The sequence below is a fragment of the Mobula birostris genome, chromosome 15 (genome assembly GCF_030028105.1).
Source record: "Mobula birostris isolate sMobBir1 chromosome 15, sMobBir1.hap1, whole genome shotgun sequence".
Lineage (NCBI taxonomy): Eukaryota > Metazoa > Chordata > Chondrichthyes > Myliobatiformes > Myliobatidae > Mobula > Mobula birostris.
The window spans coordinates 56,087,241-56,108,976 of NC_092384.1; the positions used below are offsets into that span (position 1 = coordinate 56,087,241).

At 42.0% G+C, this 21,736-nt stretch overlaps 1 protein-coding gene across 3 annotated transcripts in view; it reads left to right on the forward strand.

The window, feature by feature from the left end:
• Positions 1-21,736, forward strand: part of vps9d1 (VPS9 domain containing 1) — an 86,778-nt gene that overhangs the window by 8,739 nt on the left and 56,303 nt on the right. For all 3 annotated transcript variants that reach the window (XR_011889268.1, XM_072279833.1, XM_072279834.1), the window contains 3 exons: positions 966-1,058; positions 3,719-3,878; positions 5,616-5,727. Coding sequence is in view for 2 of the 3 variants with exons in the window: in XM_072279833.1 (XP_072135934.1) it covers positions 966-1,058; positions 3,719-3,878; positions 5,616-5,727 (365 nt within the window). In the remaining variant the exon portion in view is untranslated. The remainder of the gene's footprint in view (positions 1-965; positions 1,059-3,718; positions 3,879-5,615; positions 5,728-21,736) is intronic.

Consider the following 21,736-nt stretch of genomic DNA (forward strand, 5'->3'; position numbering starts at 1 on the left):
AGTTCTGAATAAGGATCTTCCACCTGAACGATTAACACTCTTTCTGTTCCCATGAATGCGACCTTACTTGATGAGTATTTTCAGCTTTGATGGCTTTGTCGACAGTTTGCTGCGATACAAGATAGGTGGAGGAGCAGGTAGTATTGAGGAAGCAGGAAATCTGTAGAAGGACTTTGATAGGGAGAATGAGTAAAGATGACAGCTGGAGTACAGTTAGGGGAGTGTATGGCCATACAGTTTGGTAGAAGGAATAAAGGCTATTTTCTGAATGGGGAGCAAATTGAGAAATCAGAGGTACAAAGGGACATGGGAATCCTTGTGCAGGATTCTCTAAAGGTTAACTTTGAGTTGATGGTAAGGAAGGCAAATGCAACGTTAGCATTCATTTCAAGAGGAATAGAATATAAAAGCAAGTTTGTAATGCTGAGGCTGTAAAAGGGATTGGTCAGACTGCGCTTGGAGTATTGTGAGCAGTTCTACGCCCTGATCTAAGAAACGATGTGCTGGCATTAGGGACCATCCAGAGGATGCTATCAAGAATGATCCTGGAAGTGAAAGGGTTAACATATGAGGAACACTTGATGGCTCTAAGCCTGTACTTGCTGGAATTTAGAAGAATGAGAGGGGGAGTCTAGGACCTGAGGGGGGCACCACCTCAGAATAAAAGAGTATCCCTTTATAACAGAAATGAGGAGGAATTTCTTTATACAGAGAGTGGTGAATCTGTGGAATTCATTGCTGCAGTTGCAAGTCATTGGGTATATTTAAGATGCGGATTGTTATGTTCTTAATTCATAAAGGCATCAAAGGTTGCAGGGAGAAAGCAGGAGAATTGGGTTGAGAAGGGTAATCAATCAGCCATGATGGAATGGTGGAGCAGACCCGATGGGCTAAATGGCCTAATTCTGCTCCTATGTCTCGTGGTCTTTCTGTTTTTACTAAAGTAAATGCTGTGCTGGTTGCAGATGAGAAGGAGCTGGTAACACCTGAAATGCAGAAAATGCTGAAGTTGGCTGATCAGTGCTTAGAAAGGATTAAAACCACTGCTGTTAAACTTGGTGAGTACTTGTACTTGATAGTTTGTGGTGGAGTAGTTGGTTGTCTTTCAGGAACAGGACATCTTGATCTAGAGTTGTGACATTTTCCAGGTAAGTAAAATCATTAATGAAGTTGACTTTATTTACAGTTTTTGATAAAGTAGCTAATCTTACAACGTCCCAGGCAGACGCAGTGTAAAAATTCCGTTTACGAAATTGCAAGCTGTGGATTTGCAGCCCATTGGTGTTTGCTATTTACAAGAGTTTGGGTAGAGTGCCACAATGTGATCATTGAGGACCAAAATACATTCCAGAAACTTTTAACTAAAAGCAGTGATTATAAAGCAAGAGAATTGCACTGAGATAGGGAAGGGAATGCCAAAACAATGATAAATATAGATAAAGCTAAATATTTGTTTTATTTGTCTCATGTATATTGAAGCACAGAGTGAAATTTGCATCAACAACCAACGCAATCCAAAGGTGTGCTGGGGGCAGCCCGCAAGTGTTTCTTGCACCAACATAGCATGCCCACAACTTATTAACCCTTACTGATACATCAGAGGGAGGAAAGCAGAGCACCCGGAGGAAACCCGTGCTGACCCAGGGAGACCATACAAACTCCTTACAGACAGCGGTGGGAATGGAGCTCTAATCGGTGATTGCAAAGTGTCATGCTAGATTTAAACTTAAAGATGATATTTTAAAATGGAGTGAGCAGTTTGTGTCAGCCAGCAATGAGGAAGATGAACAATAAGCTGCGCTTGATGTAAGATAGGGCACATCTTGGATAGAAGGTAGAGAAATGGAAGTCATCCAGGAGGCTTTGGAATTATAGAATTTGGACGTGGGGAGATAAAAGCGTGGAAGAAAGCCTTCCAGAAGATGGGTCTCAACCCAAGAGGTTAACTGTACGTTTTCCCCCATAGACGCTGCTAGTCCTGCTGAGTTCCTCCAGTGTCTTGTGTGTAGCTAGATGAAAGCTTCTGTGAATGATAGATTGGGACAGCCGATAAGTGGTGTTGAAGGGGGATATTTCTGCTGATGGAAACTTATGAAGAATCTCTTTAACAGTTAGGGCATTTATGGTGTGAGGCCAGTTAGATGGGTCAGGAGCGTGGGCCAGTTGTCGGCTGGAGATGGGGTGAGGAATATGGGCTGGATGTATGTCTAAAACTGGAGTTTGGTATGTGGGCCGAGCTGGAGAACAGGACCCTATATATGACAGATGCTGGTCTCCATTCATTGTGGTGACCCCATTACTTGATCAGTGTTCTGTGAAGCCTGTGTGGTTTTAGGTTTACCCCCCTGTGGTGTGACTGTGACTGGAGAAGCAGGTGGATCCAAAAGTCTTCATTCATCACTCCAAGCGAGCATTCTCTAGCAGACCCTCTTGGGAGAGTCTTCCAAACTCAAAATACATCAAGATTTTATACTCTCAAATGATAATAGGAGATTCAACACAATTTCATCATTTACTTCAATAATTTATATCTGACAAATGGTTCCATTGAGCTACATCTTTGCAGTAGAAACATATTTTAACTGATAAGACACCTTTGAATGTTCAAACACCTTTGTATGGACAAACTACTTCAGACGGATGGTCTAAGACTTTACAATGGTAGCGAAGTAGACATCCAAGATTCATGCTATAAGGGCTGGCTCTCTGAGTATATAAACATTCAAACTATTTATAGAGCAACACACATCAAAGTTGCTGCTTGGCCTGCTGCGTTCACCAGCAACTTTGATGTGTGTTGCTTGAATTTCCAGCATCTGCAGAATTCCTGTTGTTTGTATTTATAGAGCAAGTATGCTTGTGATCATGTTTGATAAGCTAAGTGACAAAACTAGTCTGGTATGACTGCCGTGCTTGAACTCTGGATGAGAGGTTCAGCATAACAGTAAGTATCTTGTTTGACGTAGGCCGATTAACACAGCTCCGTTGCTTGAGTTTGGCTGATGCGAATGAAAACGTCTCCTGATCATCTCAGGTTACAAACTGTATCTTGAGCAGCCTGTCCCCTATGATGAGCTGGCAGACTGTGATGTGTAGACAGCTTTTAATTTCAAAACAGATTGCAGGTTTTACCACACATTTCAACAAATTTTATTGTTGAAGACTGGTTGGTTCTTGTTTGCCTTAATACCTACTACCTGATACTGTAGCCTTAAAAGATGTGCCATAAGTGACACCTCGTGCAGGTAACTTCCACTCCATAATCTGCAAGGTCAGGTTTCTCATGGATGATGGACAGAGCTGAACACTGCTCAGCTGTCACAGCTCATTGACTCAAATACTTTGACACTAATTCATGCAGCAACAGCAGAAAGGAGTCTTTGCATAAGGAACACACCACCTCACAAGCTACCCATATCAGTCTTCCTGCCCCAAATGTAGAAGTACAGTACCTGCATTTCCCAACTGGAATGGAAGTAAGTCATTCTCAATCCCAAGGGACTGCCTAAGAAGATCTTTTAGATGTGCACGGATTAGAAAATCATACTAAAAATGGTTTCACCAGTTCAACCTTCTCCATTTATTTCATTAGCAAGATATTGGTGCATTTTCTGCTTTTTGTATGGTTTATTTATTTTATGTATATATAAAAAGAGGAAAGTAAATTCTGCAGGGAGCGGCTGATGTGTTTCATTGTTGTTTGATATATGTCTCAAAGGTGAAGTGGAAAGGCAGCCTGCAGCAAGCCAGGTCACCAAGCCCTCATATACTCTGAGTCATCGAAGAGTCGCCTCAGATGGGGGAAGCACGAGTACATCACTTTTGCCTCCTGAAGTCTTCCAAAAGAAGCAAATTCCGGAAACACTAATAACAAAAAGGTTAGAATCAAGAATTTAAAGAGCAAATGTACGCTATTGTTACTCAAATGAAAGTAGGTCAAGGATGGTGATTATGTTGCTTCTGTGTTCCCATTCTCTAGTTAGCAGAGGAGAATGTCAAAATGCCAAGGCAATAAAAATACAGTACGTTGTCTGGTTTATATTGCCATCAGACTCTTAGATATTACCTAATGTTTGACAGTGAGTTTGTGTGCCCCAGGATCATTTGGTATTTCCTCTGCCTTTAGATAGAATAAAAAAACATTTTGTCTTCCCCACCTCCCAAATAACTGTCCAAATACAGCCTCTTTTCCAATTATGTGGCCTCCCGTGAACAGTTCATAACCTGAACAGTTCGTAAGTCAGAACCGAGGCCAGAAGTTAAGTTCCCATACGGCAGAAGAGTCGCAGGCCTATAGCAACTGGCAAATCCATCCTGCCCGTCTCCAACTGTTCTGAAATGTGCACGGGCTGTATATAAGTTGGGTAAGTTTTAATGTGATCAGCAATTCAGTCTTTGGATTCACAGCCGCATTCTTCAGCACCTGACACGTTGTCTCATTCAGATTTGGACAACTTGGAAGTCCAGTAAACTGTTGTAGTTCAAGAAGTATCCTGAATTTCATTTCAAATCCTAATTTTTGTTAGTAAATATTTCAAAGAATATAAAGAGGCTGTTAACTGTGCTTCAACACTTAGCAAATTGTTAAGGTCCAAGCATTCTCTGGAAGTATTTAAGAGTGTCAAATCCTTCTATCTGATGCTAGACCTGAGAAGTTTATCCCCTTTCTGATAGATTTTAATATAATTCTGAACAGATTGGCTACCATCCACGCACAGAGCTCAGTTACCTGAGGAATTCAGCCTTGTCCAGCACGTGCTGTAATTTTGTTTTATTTGCACCAATTTTTAAGAATTGGTGGTAACAGTTATGTATTTTATTGACATTACTACCTCAATTTAAGAAGGTTGGATTTAGCTGAATCTGTGCAATGCCAAAACATTATATTTAATGTCTCTATTTCCTGAGGAAACTGAGGTCCTTTAACATCTGTCAGATAATGCTGAGGATGTTCTACGAGTCTGTGGTGGCCAGTGCTATCATGTTTGCTGTTGTGTGCCGGGGCAGCAGGCTGAGGGTAGCAGACACCAACAGAATCAACGAACTCATTCGTAAGGCCAGTGATGTTGTGGGGATAGAACTGGACTCTCTGACGGTGGTGTCTGAAAAGAGGATGCTGTCCAAGTTGCATGCCATCTTGGACAATGTCTCCCATCCACTACATAATGTACTGGGTGGGCACAGGAGTACATTCAGCCAGAGACTCATTCCACCGAATGCAACACCGGGTGTCATAGGAAGTCACTCCTGCCTGTGGCTATCAAACTTTACAACTCCTCCCTTGGAGGGTCAGGTACTTTCAATAGGCTGGTCCTGGACTTATTTCTATCTGGCATAATTTACATATTATTATTTAATTATTTATGGTTTTATATTGCTATATTTATACTCTATTCTTGGTTGGTGCAACTGTAACGAAACTCAATTTCCCTCAGGATCAGTAAAGTATGTCTATCTATCTAAAAGAATACATTTCAGACATTAAAAGTGCATTAAGTTGCATATTTCCTGGAAAAATATCCTTCATAATTAAAACTTGAATTCAGTGACTGCTAATTTGCTGTATTTAACTCATTTTCTTAAGTAAAATACCATTTATAATTATGTCTACTTAGAGAACTTACTCCATTGGAAGAAGCTTCAAGACAGAACCAGAAGTTAAGAGCTTCTTACGAGGCAAGGATGGCACGGTTGAATCCTAATCAGGGTATGCAGAAAACATCATTGGTGAGTAGAATTCTGTATGTTGTTCCAATAATATTGGCTTTGTATCATATTTTTCAACAAGGAAGTTCCTACAGCGTGCACATTTGTCTCAATAAAATTTAAAATTATTTCTTTGGCCCCTTTGGTGCTATCATAATCCATTCAGGTCACTTCATCCACAGCAGCTCTTTAAATCAGTCCCAGTTCATTTCCTCTAACCACCTATCCTGCTTCCTTTTGATATCATTAATCACTTACCGTTATGTGGGAAATCCCATCACTTGCTGCACAAAAAACAGTTCTTCCCCAAAATGCAGTGAATTTCTTGCAGGAAGCTGTAAATTTATAACCCCCATATTGTACTTCAGTTGGTTGTTTCGTATGGCAGGTGTTTTCTCTTCACACTTCTGATTGGTTTTTGTCAAGCCGCTCCTCCAGCTCGTGGCCGCATCAGTGGACCGCAACGGAGCCGTATCGGATCAGATGGGGTCGGATGGAGGACGTCTTGGGTTGGGGCACCACAGGGGCAAACTGGGGTTTGTCGGGCACCCCATCGGTGTAGTGTTACCGCCATTTTGGCATGTCGACTTCTGAGTCTATTTGTGGCTGTCCAGCTTTTTCTGGTAGCCGTAGTAAAGCTCAGGAGGAGCGAGTGAGATCGTCAATCAGATCTCTGCCGGGGAGGATTGGAGTGCCAGTATTGGCGCTGTTCAGTGTTTTTGTCATAGGAGCCAAGGTTTTTCGGGATTTGAGTCGGGAAGTTGGAGGAGCATTTTCGATGGGTTTATGAACTGGAATGCTGTTGGTCATATTTTGGATATGCATGTAGAATTTTGCTGAAGCTGCTCTTCTACGGATCTCCAGGAGTGCTATTCCACTCATTGTTGGGAGCCATTGGACAAGTGTGGACTTTAGGGGTCCTGAGATTATTCCCATAGAAGTATAGAGCTGTGTATAGATGATGTTTGTGTGAGCACTTCTCTCCCAGGTGGGTACACAATATTCAGCAACTGAGAAACATAGTGCTTGGCTAAATGGTCATAGGACTGACTGGTTTGTACCACATTTTGTTCCTGTTGTCTTCCTGATCATGGCCGTTCTGGATTTTAGTTTCTTTGCAACATTTTGAAGGTGGATCATATATGAGAGGGTTCCGTCTATTGTGATTCCTAAGTACAGGCGTCCCCCACTATCCGAAGGTAGAGTGTTCCTATGAAACCATTCGTAAGCCAAAATGGCGTAGAGTGAAGGAGCAATTGCCATTAATTTTTATGGGAAATGTTTTTGAGCGTTTGGCGGAAGCACTCCGGACGGAAGCACTCTCGGTGGAGCAGAAGCACTCTGGGCGGAAGCGCTCTTGGCTGAAGCACTCTGGGCGGAAGTGCTCTCTGTGGAGCGGAAGCGCTCTCTGTGGAGCGGAAGCACTCTGTGTGGAGCGGAAGCGCTCTGTGTGGAGCGGAAGCACTCTGGGTGGAGCGGAAGCACTCTGGGCGGAAGCACTCTGGGCTGAAGCACTCTGAGCGGAAGCGCTCTGGGCTGAAGCACTCTGGGCTGAAGCGCTCTGGGCGGAAGCACTCTGGGCAGAAGCACTCTGGGCTGAAGCGCTCTGGGCGGAAGCACTCTCTCCAGTAATCTTTAAACTATGAAGCTGCTGTCACCTCGGAAACCAATCAAACCACCCATGACTACCTTTAAATTCCACTTTCGCAAAAATGTCTTTCATTTATATTGGAAAAATTTTTGTGTGTTCCCAGACCCGAAAAATAATCTACAAAATCATACCAAATAACACATAAAAATACACAGCCTAAGTAGAAATAATGTATGTACAGTGTAGTTTCACTTAGCGGAATCGGGAAGACAGCGAGCTCACTGATGATGGTGTGTTAGGCTGAGGTTGCGGTGGTGGGAGGTAGAGGAGACTGGTCACTAACGTCTTCTATGTCTGTCTGCCTCGATGTCGAAGGCCGAGGTTCATCGTCTGCTGTGGCTGATGTGGAAGGCTTGAAAAAGGATAGTATGCTTGATTACTTAGCCTATGCATTTTTCTATCATATAGTTCTTTGTAAGCACTCAAACCATCCTGCAAGTGTGCCCTAAACCTACGTGCCCTTTCAAGATTAAAGCCCTACTTTTCTGCAATCATTGCAGCGCTGTTAATCGCAGTGAAAATCTCATGCAAGTGCTTCACGTTCAGTTCCTGGACGATCTCACTTTTGGGCTGTTCATTACCGTGTTTGGTTTCCATTCGTATCCTTTCCTCTTGCAGTTGCATCAGCTCTTCATCTATCAGTTCTTAGTCATGGGATGCCAAAACCTCTTCAATGTCATCTTCGTCAGCTTCAACAAACCCAGCCTCCTTAGCCAAAGTCACTATTGCCGTATTTACTGTTGATGGTTCGATGCCTTTAAAATCGTCCACTGCTTCGGGACACAGTTTCCTCCAAACGCCATTTCTTATCGAGACTGTTAGCCTATCGAGAGCATCTCCAAGGCTGGCGATTGCCAATTTTAAATTGTATTCTTTCCAGATCTCTCGCAAAGACACTGCGGAGTTGCCCTCTCTGTCAATGGTACTTACAATAAAACGCATCACATTTTGCTTATAGTAAGCCTTAGTTGTGGCTATTAGGCCTTGGTAGCACAGCTGCAGCAACGATGTCGTTTTCGGCGGTAAGAACACAACACGAATGTTACCGCCATACTCAGTAATGCCAGGTGGATGAGCAACACAATTATCAACAATCACAAGACACTTATTATCGAGGTTATTTTCTCTGCAGTATTTTTCAACAAAAGGACTAACGTATCCACTCATGTACTCAGAAAAAAGCACTTGGGTGTTCCAACCACTTGGATGTGAACAGAACACAACGGGAAATGTTTTCTTATCAATGCTTTTAAGTGCCCTCGGATTTTCTGAATGGTACACTAGTAGAGGCTTAAGGACAGCATCACCAGTGGCGTTAATAATAGGCATTAGGGTAAACCTGTCCTTTGATGCCTTGTGTCCCTTAGCCTGCTTTTCTTCTATCGAAATGTCTTGCTCGGCAATTTTTTCCAATAACTTGCAGTTTCATCACAGCTAAACACTTGCTTACACGAATAACCACCTTCTGTAATTATTTTCTTCAGTTCTGCCGGGAACTTTTCGGCAGCTTCAGTATCAGCCGAAGCACTTTCTCCGGTAAACGTTAAACTATGATGCTGCCCTCGCCTCAGAAATGGATCAAACCACCCATGACTACCTTTAAATTCCACTTTCACAACATTTTCATTACCATTGTCTAGTGCTTTCTGTTTCAGCTTATTAAAAAGACTGATTTCTCCTTAAGTATAAGATAACTTAATGGAACACCATGCTTTGTACACCCATCAATCCACTCAAGCAATAGACTTTCCATTTTATCCATTACTGGATGCCGAGTAAAAGAGACCACTTTGCTACGAGCAGAACCAACAGTAACATCGGCAGCTTTCAAGATTCTTTCTCTCTGCATGTAAATAGTGCGAATGGTGGATGCAGGCAAGTTCAACGCGTGGACAATGTCCTTACTTCGTACACCATGATCAAACCGCTTAATTACGTCCAGTTTTACACTAAGCGTAACACCCTTACAAGCTCTCTTAGGCTTTTCCGATACCTTAGAACTCACCTTGCTAACGGATGCACAAAATAAGTCGAGATAAAGCACAGATGCTTACATACACGTGTTTAAGTTATGGCGGCTAGGATGCAGTTCCGGGGGAGGAGCTTGGCTGCTCGTGGCGCATGCTGCCTTTTTTCGTAAAAGCAAAAACACTCTTCGGTTAGCGAAAACAGGTAACTAATGTAGGTCTTAAAGCAAACATTCGGAAAACAGGGGCGACCTGTACTTTGGGTATGGATCATTGGGTAGCTGTTTGTCGTCTAGTTTGTGTCATGTGTGACGCCAAGCAGAGTTCCCAGACGGATGATGCTAATGAGAGAGATAACGGAAGACTGGAGAAACATTCAAAATGCTAATGAAAGAGAAGGGAGAGATTAACGAGAAAGAAACACAATTCAGATATTGACAGACCGGTTGCTTTGAACCTGAACTGTTTGAAGTTTGATGGACAGGTGATACCCCAGCAGGGGGATAAAAGGAGCAGGTTTGCTAAGGCACGAGACACGCCACGAGACCCCTGGAAAGAGCAGTGTGCCCCCATGAGTTGGTAGGAGTGTGGAGGATCGGTTCGCGGGAACTGATCAGAGGCTCACAGGGTGTAAAGGTACGATCGGTGGGAACCTGGGGTATGTGTCTGCCCTTGCCTGGGTGCCGGGTTCACCGCGGAAGAACGATCGTATCCGGGACGGAGGGGTCACAGTCGGTGACCGCAGCGGGATTAGAAGACATCAAAAGGTCTGCCCGAAACCAACTGCAAAGACATCAAAAGGTCTGCCTGAAACCAAATGCATCTCCTACTCCTACTCCCTCTCCCTCTCTCCAACGGTATAACGACAGCGATTACTTCGAACTGCACTAAACTGAACTGAACTCTGCTTCACTTAAGACTGATCATTTTACCCCTAGACTGCGATAGAGCTTGATTGATTCCTATTACCCTATTTCTGTGTATATGTGTGTATTGTCATTGCTAACCTGTTACATTTATATCCTGACGATTAGAGTAATGTATTACTTATTTCTTTAATAAAAGTTAATTAGTTCCTAGTAATCGCAGACTCCAACGAGCGTTCCATTTCTCCTGGTTTGGCAACCCGGTTATGGGGTACATAACATAAGATACTAAGTTTCTGTTTGATACTAAGTTTAAGTTTGATACTAAGTTTAAATTGTCCAGTTGAAATACGGAAGTTACTGTTTTGTTGACATTCATATTTAGGTACCACTTTGAGAAGTAGTTGGATTGGGAGTTGATTTCTTGGGTAAGGTTTTTTTCAATGGATTCAACATTGTTCATTTGGAAGGCCCAGTCATCAGCATATCCAAATTTAGCAGACTTGGTTTTAGAGAGGTTACTGAGGTACAGATTGAACAAGGTTGGAACCAGAACACACCCTTGGGGGATGCCATTGCAGAATTTCATAATGCGACTGGTTTCACTTCCTAGGCAGGTAGGCTGGTGAAGAGGGAACAGGTGCCTGTCATCCTGTGGAGGAGACATAGGATCTTTTTACATGGGATGATTCGGGCTAGTTTTAACGTTAAGCCTTGGTTCTAAACAGTGTCATATGCAGCGGATAAATTGATGAAAATTGCTCCAGTTTTCTTTTAGAGTTCAAAGCTTGATTTGATGTAGATGTGAGTGCAAGAACTTGTTCATTGGTATTGGGGTGTTGTCTGAAGCCAGCTTATTTGATCGGTATGTAAGGATCTATCAGAGGTAATATTCCAGATAAAATAAAAAGCTCAAAAAGTTTGTAGATAGAGCAGAGGAGAGAAATTGGGTGGTAACTTGCTGGATCATCTACAGGCTTTCCTGGTTTAAGTATTGCAATGAGTTTGGCATGTTTCCAGGTGTGAGGGTATTTTCCTTTTGTTATAACATCAGTGAAAGCTCTAGTTAGCCACTTGATACTCTCTTCTGCAAGATGTTTCAGCATTTCTGGATAGATACCTTCGATGCCGGCAGCTTCTGCTAATTTAATCATTGCAAGGCGGATTTTACTTCACCTGGTGTTATTGGAAATGTAAGTGTGTCATCACCTTCTGACGTGCTATTGTAAAATTTTTGGTATTTGTGACTGACTTGAGTTTCGAATTTATGATTAAGAGTGTGCATTTCCCTTTGATGTGCTTTGCTACCATCTGCACTGACTCGATAATTGGTTTGTTACTTTGGTGCTGTGTTGGGGTCTAATTTTTTGAGGAGAGTCCATGCTGATTTGCTGGAGTGAGTGAAGTCCATGTTTTCGACAGTTTCCATCCGTCTACAGGTGTCCCCCGCTTTTCGAACGTTCGCTTTACGAAATCTCACTGTTATGAAAGACCTACATTAGTACCCTGTTTTGGCTTTCAGAAGGTGTTTTCACTGTGACGAAAAAAAAACTCAGCACGCGATAAAAAATCAGCGCACGAAAAAATCAGTGCGCGATAAAAGGCAGCACGCCCCGAGCAGCCGCTCTCCCCTGGATTCGGAACTGCTTTGCTTTAACAAGTGCCTGTTAGCAGCCATTTGCAAGATGAGTTCTATGGTATCAGAAAAGCCCGAAAGAGCTTGTAAGGGTGTTACACTTACGGTAAAACTAGACATAATTAAGCGTTTCGATCGTGGTGAAGGAAGTAAGGACAACGTGAGTTTGGCTTGTGGAAGCTGACGAACATGATGTTGAAGAGGTTTCGGCATCCCATCACCAAGAACTGACAGATGAAGAGCTGAAACAATTGGAAGAAAAAAGGATAACAATGGAAACCGAATGAGTAATGATAAAGTACGACTTTAATTTTGAAAGGGTACGTCCGTTTAGGGGATATTTGCAGGATGGTTTGAGTCCTTATTAAAGAACTGTGTGATAGAACAATGCGCGAGGCTCAGCAGTCAAGCAAGCCTTCCACATCAGCCACAGCAGACGACGAACCTCGACCTTCAACATCGAGGCGGGCAGAGATAGAAGATGAGTTGCCTGCTCTAATGGAAACAGGCGACGAGATGACACCCCAGTGTCCCACCACCCCAACCCCCAGGCCACGGACAGATACCGATTCGCGGAGAATGCAAAGGTAGCCGGGAGGCACACAGCACATCTTTAAGAAAAAAGCCGAAATAAACATGCTAATTAATTAGGTGCCACCGACACGTAATTGTCGGCCCAGATCAGAGACGACGCAATCGGAAATCGGCACTGATCTGCGTCGACAATTACGGGCGGCAGCTAATTAATTAGCATGTTTGTTTTGGCTTTTTTCTTAAAGATGTGCTGTGTACCTCCCGGCTACCGCTGGACCCCTGCATTCTTCACGGCAATATATCGCTCAGCGGCCCGGAGGGTTGGGGCCACTGCATCACCCAAACTTCGACAAGTCTGACACACCAGCATCACTGTGCTCGGTGCTGTCTTTCCGATTCCCGTAAGTGATACTACACTGTACATACATTATTTCTACTTTATATCGGCTGTGTATTTTTACGTGTTATTTGGTATGATTTGGCAGCTTCATAGCTTAAAGGTTACTGGAGAGTGCTTGTGTGGGATTTTCTGCCGACGGCGCTTGCGTGCGATTTTCGCTACGGAGAACAGTGCAGTAATGATTGTGGAAAAGTATTTCTACTTTATATAGGCTGTGTATTTATCATATCATTCCTGCTTTTACTATATGTTACTGTTATTTTAGGTTTTATGTGTTGTTTGGCATGATTTGGTAGGTTATTTTTGGGTCTGCGAACGCTCAAGAAATTTTCCCATATAAATAAATGGTAATTGCTTCTTCGCTTTACGACATTTCGGCTTATGAATCGTTTCATAGGAACGCTCTATCTTCGGATGGTGGGGGAAACCTGTATTACATCTGGCGTTGTGGAGCGATTTGAGGAGATCGTTAGCTATAGTTGTGTCACCTGTTATTTTAAACTCTTGAAATAGTTCTTCACTTTCTTTAGACCAACAAGGAATGTATTCTTGTCAATGACCTCTCAGTCTTGCCTCTTTCATGCACTTTAGCACGAGTCTACGAAATCGGTGGTGTGTGGTATTCTGCTACACGATTTAGTGACTTGCGTGGTGAATTTTTCCCAGTTTGCTTTTCTGAAGTTCCTTCTAGATTTTGGGACTGAGAGATGAGGATCCAACCGTTATTTACACGGGTCAGTGCTGACAATGAGGAAAATCACCAAGGCTTTCTCGAGTAGCTGGTAGGGGTTCAAGTTGACTATTTGTTGCTACAAAACAGAGGTCTGGTGTGAAATTTTGTTGTCATCCAGCTGTGAAGACTATCCCTTTATCATTAGGATCATATAATAGTTGAAGGTTGTTATTAATGCCCAATAACTGATTGCTTCTCCGGCTGTGTTGTTTTCTGGGTATCCCCAATCTGTATGATGACTGTTGAAGTCGCCAAAGACTGTTGCTGGGTGTTTGATTTTTGGTAACAGTGGGTTTGGCAATGCCTCATTTGGAGTTTTATAGACATTTACTAGAGTTAGATTGGCACCTGTTTGAATAGTAGTGTTGTGGATATTGTTATCTGGTGTGACATTACAACTAGTAACAGAAATGGAAGTAAATAAGTTTTTAGCATAAATGGCTGCCCCGTATTTCTTGTGGAACACACCTGTCTCTGTTACATCCTGGTATCCTATCTCCAGATCGAGCGGAAATGTCAGTAACATGAATTTCTTGAAGGGCAATTTAAATCAATGTGACATCATTGTCAGAATTTTTGAGAAGTATTCGTATTTCGTCATTCACATGCCTTCAGCACGAAGTGATAATATTTTGATTTGAGTTTCCAGTGATCTTGGTGCTGGTTTGCTGTTAGAAAAGTTACCTTTGGGTGTTGAGCTTGTCTGATATCTCGTCTGGCATCTTGTCCACAGCCATTCTAACATGGGTGGCCCTGAATTGGTATCACCTGATAGAGTCCTTAAGGTGTGCAAGCCTCCACAGAATGTCAGAGTGTTGATCCAGGTTGTAAAGGTATACTTCAGTAATAGAAGCCTTTGTCGACCTTATCTGAACCTGTCATAACCTTATATAACTCTACATTAAATGCAAATATTCCAGCCAGTCTATCACTGTCATAATGTTAAGTAAATAGCACGTAATGACAAGATAGTTGCCTTTAACATGATTTGTAGTTTGCCTGTTGTCATGGTGTGCTTGCTTTATAAAGAGCCTATCTGATGAAAATCAAACTAAAGCTTAAAAGATGAGCTTTCTGTCTTGTTGAGGCATGCAATTTGTCTTCTGCTATTTTAATATGCCATTCTACTTGAGTGTTTGTGTGAAGACAGGGAGAGAACCAGAGAGTCAAAGGAAGTAAAGTCTTTCATCTCCAGGTTAGAATTTGAGCGTTTGAATTTCTTACCTTAACCAAAATAGAACAAAAACTAAATTGATGTTGCTGCAAGCTTTCCAAGTTGATGAATAAAATAAGTTATATTCTTGTAATTACGTCCGCAGAATTCAGGTAACTTGTAAGAGTAAGTTAACTGTAAACCATGAAATACTGGCAACTCGAGTTAGTCTAGCTTTTGAAGTGTGCTATTTATGTTGCCAAAAGACCCATGTATGTACACTCAGTGACCACTTTATTAGGTACACCTGTACACCTGCCTCATTAATGCAAACATCTAATCAACTAATCACATGGCAGACAGAGTCAAAAGGTTTAGTTTTGGATTAATTGTTGGTGCCAGATGGGTTGGTTTAACTACAGTGTCTTGAAAAAGTATTTAGCCCCCAACCCTTTGTTCACAAAAATGAGTATTACAGACAGGGATTTTGATCAATTTAACTGAGAATTTTTATTTGTGAATCACATGCTCCTGTTTTCACAAAAACAGGGAAGATTATAAAGTATGAAAAACTAAAAGTTCAACAACTGTGATGTCAGCAATTCATAACTATTCATCCCCTTTTGCTCAGTTCTTAGTTGAGCCACCTCTCACAGCTATTACAGCCAGTAGTCTTTTTGGATAAGTCTCTATTAGCTTTGCAGAATGTGATGGAGCAAGATTTGCCCATTTCTGCATGCAAAATTGCTCAAGCTGTGCCAGGTTTGGTCAGGAGTGGGAGTGGACGGCAAACTCGAGGTCTTGCCAGAGATGTTTGATAAGGTTAAGACGCTGGGCTAATCAAGGATGTCAATTTTCTTCATTTGAAGCCACTCCATCTGGTAATGTGCTTTGTGTCGTCCTGCAGAAAAACAAACTCCCTTCCCAGTTTAAGCTTTCTGGCAAAGACTAGCAGATTTCTATCCAGGATCTCTCTGTATTTCAACCTGACCAGATTTTGAGTCCCTGCTATTGAAAAGTATTCCCATTGACTGATGCTATCTCCACCATACTTTACAGAAGGGATGGTGTTACCCTGCTGATGCACAGTATTAGATTTGAGCCATATGTACCCAGACATCCCACCCTGCAAAAACTCATTTCAGGGAGGTAGCACCCCCGCCCCCTGCAACCCTATATCCTTCACCCCCCCCCCCACCCCGTCGACCTCCAAGGGTGTATGTAATACTTTGTTTAGTGATCTTGTCTAATCTGTAAACCAAGTTGGGTATATGCAGCAAATGTGACATTAAAATATGTACTTACATTATCATGTTTATTCTGTTACAACTTTAAGCAAGTCTACAGGGAGTTTGGCCTCATCACGTAGGACATCAATAGCGTAGCTCCTTGGCAGCCAGCCAGCTAGTTTAGATCAGGGGTCCCCAACCTTTTTTGCACCGCGGACTGGTTTAATAATGACGATATTCTTGTGGACAGGCCAACCCAGGGGGTGGGGGGGTGGGTGGTGGTGTTAAACGCGACGGGAATATAGGTGATAAGTCAACTATAAGTCACTTGTAAGTGGCTAATACACTCAATTTCGTTTCTGAAGGGATTTATCTAACGAATTTAATACTACATACACAGCGCATATTTTCCTCGCATGAATGTAGTGATAAGTCAATTATAACAGTGGTCCCAAACCTCCAGGCCGCGAAGAATGCAGCGGTACAGTGGTAGCCAGAATGCACCCAGCACACCTTTAAGAAAAAAGCTGAAATAAACAAACTAATTGATTAGGTGCCGCCCGGCACGTAAATGTCGGCCCAGATCAGAGGCGATTGCTGATTGCGTCATCTCTGATCTGGGACGACATTTATGTGCCAGGCGGCACCTAATCAATTGGCTTGTTTATTTCGGCCTTTTTCTTAAAGATGTGCTGGGTGCGTTCTGGCCACCGCTGTATTCTTCGCGGCCCGGAGGTTGGGGACCACTGAATTATAAGTCACTTATAAGTCAATAGCATCATAGCATTTTAAGTAATGTTTGGATATTAAACACACAACGCATATTTTCCTCGTATGAACATATAAAACCATTGCAACACACCAATATTGCTGAATCAGTGGGAGCCCTGGGCTTGTTTTCCTGCAACAACGCGGTCCCATCGAGGGGTGATGGGAGACAGCGATACTCGAAGGGGATTCCTTATGTCCAGTCTATTCCGCAACTTAGTATTCGTTGCAGAAAACTCCGCTTCGCAGGAATATGTTGGAAATGGAAGCAACGTTTTCAGTGCTTTCGTGGCTATCTCAGGATATTCAGCCTTGACTTTGATCCAGAATACCAGCAGAGATGTTATGTCAAACATACTTTTCAGCCCACCGTCATTTGCAAGCTCGAGGAGTAGATCTTTTTCCCGCGCTGACATGGATGATTCACAGGGGATATTCACAAATGGGTCACGGACCCATTCCTTTGTACGTCTTGGGTCACTGATGACATTGTGTGCGTTAAAATTCAACAGTGCGTGACAGGGAATGAGGAAAGGTGCAGCTGACTCATATCGTTTCATATCGCCAAATCATATTGTTTCCTCAGTGGTTGGGGACCACTCTCAGCGCGAGGAGAGACCAATCAGGATGCTCGCTCTCCCTGTCCCTCTCCCTCTCAAAAAAATCTATTTCTGAGATATTGTATATAATTTCTGGGCGTCAGGGAGCCACGATCGATATGCGGGAGACTCCGGGAACTTCCGGGAGAGGTGGGATGTCTGTGTACCCCTAAAAAAATGCATATCCTTGCCCATAAAGACTTTGGAAATCGTCATGTAGATGATACTATAATATGTTTAAGAAAATCTTGTAGTCAGATGAGACTTAAGTGGAACAACTTGCAGTACTTCTGGTATAAATCTGCACATCTACCAGACAACACTCTATCCCTACTGTAAATTATAGAGGAAGTTGTATCACGCTGTAGGGATCCCTTTAAACAGAAGGGACTGCAAATTTGGTCAGGATTGATGGGAAAATGAATGCTTCTAACCACAGCGAGACCCTGGATAAAAACCTGTTGGCCTCTGCCAAAAAGGCTAAACTGGGAAGGAAGTCTGTCTTTCAACAGGACAGTGACCCAAGGTACACTGCCAGAACAAACGTGGAGTGGCTTCAGATGAAGAAAATTGATGTTCTTGAGTGCCCTGAAGCTAATAGAGACATTCAAAAAGACTATTGGATATAATAATTCCGAGAGGTGATTCAACTAATTACTGATCGGGTGGGGGGGGGGGGGGGATGTGTAGTGAATACTTTTGAACTGCTGACATTTGAGTTTTTAGTTTAAAATTTTCCCTGTTTTTTGAGCTCTACTGTGAAACAAAGGGACATGTGATTCACAAATAATAATTCTCAGTTAAAATTATCAAAAATCTCTGGTCGTAATACTCATTTATGTGAACAAAGGGTTGAGGGCTGTTCACTTTTTCAAAGTGCTTTTTCACTTTTTCGAAAACTGCTGATCTCCTGTGATTTTCATGCGCAACAGTCTCTTGAGTTTGCAAAGAATGGCGCTATAACAAAAAAACCCAGAGATCACTTTGTTAATGAGAGGGGTCAGAGGAGAATGGTCATACTGATTCAGGCTGACAGGAAGATGGCAGTAACTCAAATAACCACACTTTACAACAGTGGTGTGAATGCACAGCACATTGAACCTTGCAGTGGATGGGCTACAACAGCAGAAGACCATGAACCTACCTCTTGTACCTAATAAAGTGGCTACTGTGAGTGTTTTGTAAATTGCTTTGTGTGGATTGTGACATGAAGAGCAGTGCCATCAAATTAATTTATGTTTAGAAGCATGTGTGAAATGGCTTTATCCTCCCTTGGGACTGAAAAAATAATTAACCTCTTGAATCTGTTGTGATTCTGCCATCTCTTTTGAAGTGGTAGTTCAAAGCAACTCATACAGAGTCTTTGCTTCAACTATGCTACTTGCCAAGAGGGCCATGCCCTAGTGAGTTCACGACCTCAGTGTGCATTGTGTTTATCTGCCACTAATATTTGTCTAAGGCTTTTGAAATGTTTCTTGCTATTAAAAAAGCAATAATCAGGAATATTCATTCTTATGATCTTTCTGTGGTTAATCCATTTTTATTGCCTTTTTAATTTAAGTGGCGTTATCTGGCTTTAATGAAGAAACTAACATGTAAAATTACATCATTATTTTACACTTTTACATGGCCTTGTTTTGAAATATATTTTGGAATTCAAATGTTAAATGTTAAAATAGCTTGTCTTAATTTGTGATTTGTGAATTTGTTTGTCTTAATTTGTGAAAGTGATTTGAAATCATTTGTCCATGTGTAGTGTTGACAAACAAACCAAAGATCCATAATGGCTTCTTAACTGGCATTTGATCTTGCTTTGTCAGCAATGTTCCCATTATTTCTCAGTTCTGATGAAGGGTCCCAGATGTGAAATGTTAAATGTTTCTTTTTCTGTAAATGTTGACTGATCTTATAAGTATTTCATACATTTTCTAATTTCATTTCATTTTTCCAGCATCTGCATATACATGTTTGTACTTTCATATTGATCAATGGTTAACATACCATTTATAAAAGTGAATTAAAATTATTTCAGTACTTTTATAACCTCAGGGTTGACATATATCAGATTATCTGTTCCAATCCTGTTTTTTTTTTGGGGTGGATTTGTCTGATTCAGTGGATTCCAGTTAACTGGGACACTTCAGGACCAGTACATCTTGGCTTAATTAAGTGGCTGCCCCAGTTAACCGAAGGTTCATGGAAATGGTTAGGAAGAAAAATAAAAAAAGACAAACCAAGTAATAAAATAAATATTTAAATTTTTTTTAAAAACGAATTAGAAACCTACCAATGCTACTGCAGTACAGGTGTCCCCCGCTTTTCGAACGTTCGCTTTACGAAACCTCACTGTTATGAAATACCTACATTAGTACCCTGTTTTCACTTTCAGAAGGTGTTTTCACTGTTACGAAAAAAAACCAGCGCGGGAAAAAAAATCAGCATGCGATTAAAAAGCAGCGCGCGCTCTGAGCAGCCGCTGTTCCCTGGATTCGGAACAGCTTTCTCGCCGGCATTGCTGAAACACGTGCCTGTGAGCAGCCATTTGCAAGATAAGTTCTAAGGTGTCGGAAAAGCCTGAAAGAGCTCATAAGGGTGTTACACTTAGCGTAAAACTAGATATAATTAAGCATTTTGATCGTGGTGAACGAAGTAAGGACAATGTGAGTTTGGCTTGTGGAAGTTGACGAAGATGATGTTGAAGAGGTTTTGGCATCCCATGACCAAGAACTGATAGATGAAGAGCTGATGCAATTGTAAGAGGAAAGGATAACAATCGAAACGGAATGCAGTAGCGAAACAAACGTGAAGCAACTGCGTGAGATTTTCGCTGCAATGGTAAAGTACCACTTTAATTTTGAAAGGGTACGTCGGTTTAGGGGATACTTGCAGGATGGTTTGAGTGCTTACAAGGAACTGTATGATAGAAAAATGCATGAGGCTCAGCAGTCAAGCAAGCCTTCCACATCAGCCACAGCAGTCGACGAACCTTGACCTTCGACATGAAGGCGGATAGTCATAGGAGAAGATGAGCTGCCTGCTCTAATGAAAACAGACGACACCCCAGTATCCCACCATCCCACCATCCCAACACCCAGGCCACGGACAGATACCGATTCGCAGAGAATGCAGCAGTATCCGGGAGGCACACAGCGCATCTTTAAGAAAAAAGCCGAAATAAACATGCTAATTAATTACATGTCAGGCGGCTTCGCGGATCGGTATCAGTCGGTGGCCCGGAGGGTGGGGGCCACTGCACCAGCCAAACTCCGACAACTCAGCCTAACACACCATCATCAGTGCACTCCGTACTTTCCCAATTCCGGTAAGTAATATTACACTGTACATACATTATTTCTACTTTATATCAGCTGTGTATTTTTACGTGTTATTTGGTATGATTTGGCAGCTTCATAGCTTAAAGGTTACTGGAGAGAGTGTTTTTGCCAACTGCTCTTGTGTGAGATTTTCTGCCGAGAGCACTTGCATGAGATTTTCACTTTGGAGAACAGTGCCGGCAATGATTATGGAAAGGTATTTCTACTTTATATAGGCTGCGTATTTATCATATCATTCCTGCTTTTACTATATGTTACTAATAGTTTAGGTCTTATGTGTTATTTGACATGATTTGGTAGGTTATTTTTGGGTCTGCGAACGCTCACAAAATTTTCCCATATAAATAAATGGTAATTGCTTCTTCGTTTTACGACATTTCGGCTTACAAACCGTTTCATAGGACCGCTCTACCTTCGGATGGCGGGGGAAACCTGTACTATCAAAATAGTATTACTTCCTAATACTGTACTTAACAATGGAGGAATTCTTCTGCATTGTGTTCTGACTGTAAATGAATAAAATCAGTGCAGACACGTCATACAATGCTGTCGATAAGTGAATTCACCAAAACATTTAAGCTGATTGTTGATTCTTTCAAATTCTTTGTAGTTTCTAACTTGAAGTAGTAAAATCATTTTATTTTCACTCCTAGATATTTCTGACAACTCTAAGCAAAAATGCTTGAAACCTCAGAGAGCAAAACAGTTCTGAATTGTCTTATTGCTTATCTCTCACTAACTATCAGTGACAAAAGTCAGTGCGTTTTGAAGACAAACACACGCAAATGACATGATTTAAATCATTTACTCATTTCTGCATAACTCGACACGGTTTTATCCATCCTTGATCAATCCCTTCCTACCTATGTTCGTGACACTTCTCACGCTGAGAAACTTTTCGATGATTTTAAGTTCCCTGGCCCCCACCACTTTATTTTCACTATAGATGTCCAGTCCCTATATATTTCCACCCCCCATCAGGAAGGTCTCAAAGCTCTCCGCTTCTTTTTGGATTCCAGACCTAACCAGTTCCCCTCTACCACCACTCTGCTCCGTCTAGCGGAATTAGTCCTTACTCTTAATAATTTCTCCTTTGGCTCCTCCCACTTCCTCCAAACTAAAGGTGTAGCCATGGGCACTCGTATGGGTCCTAGCTATG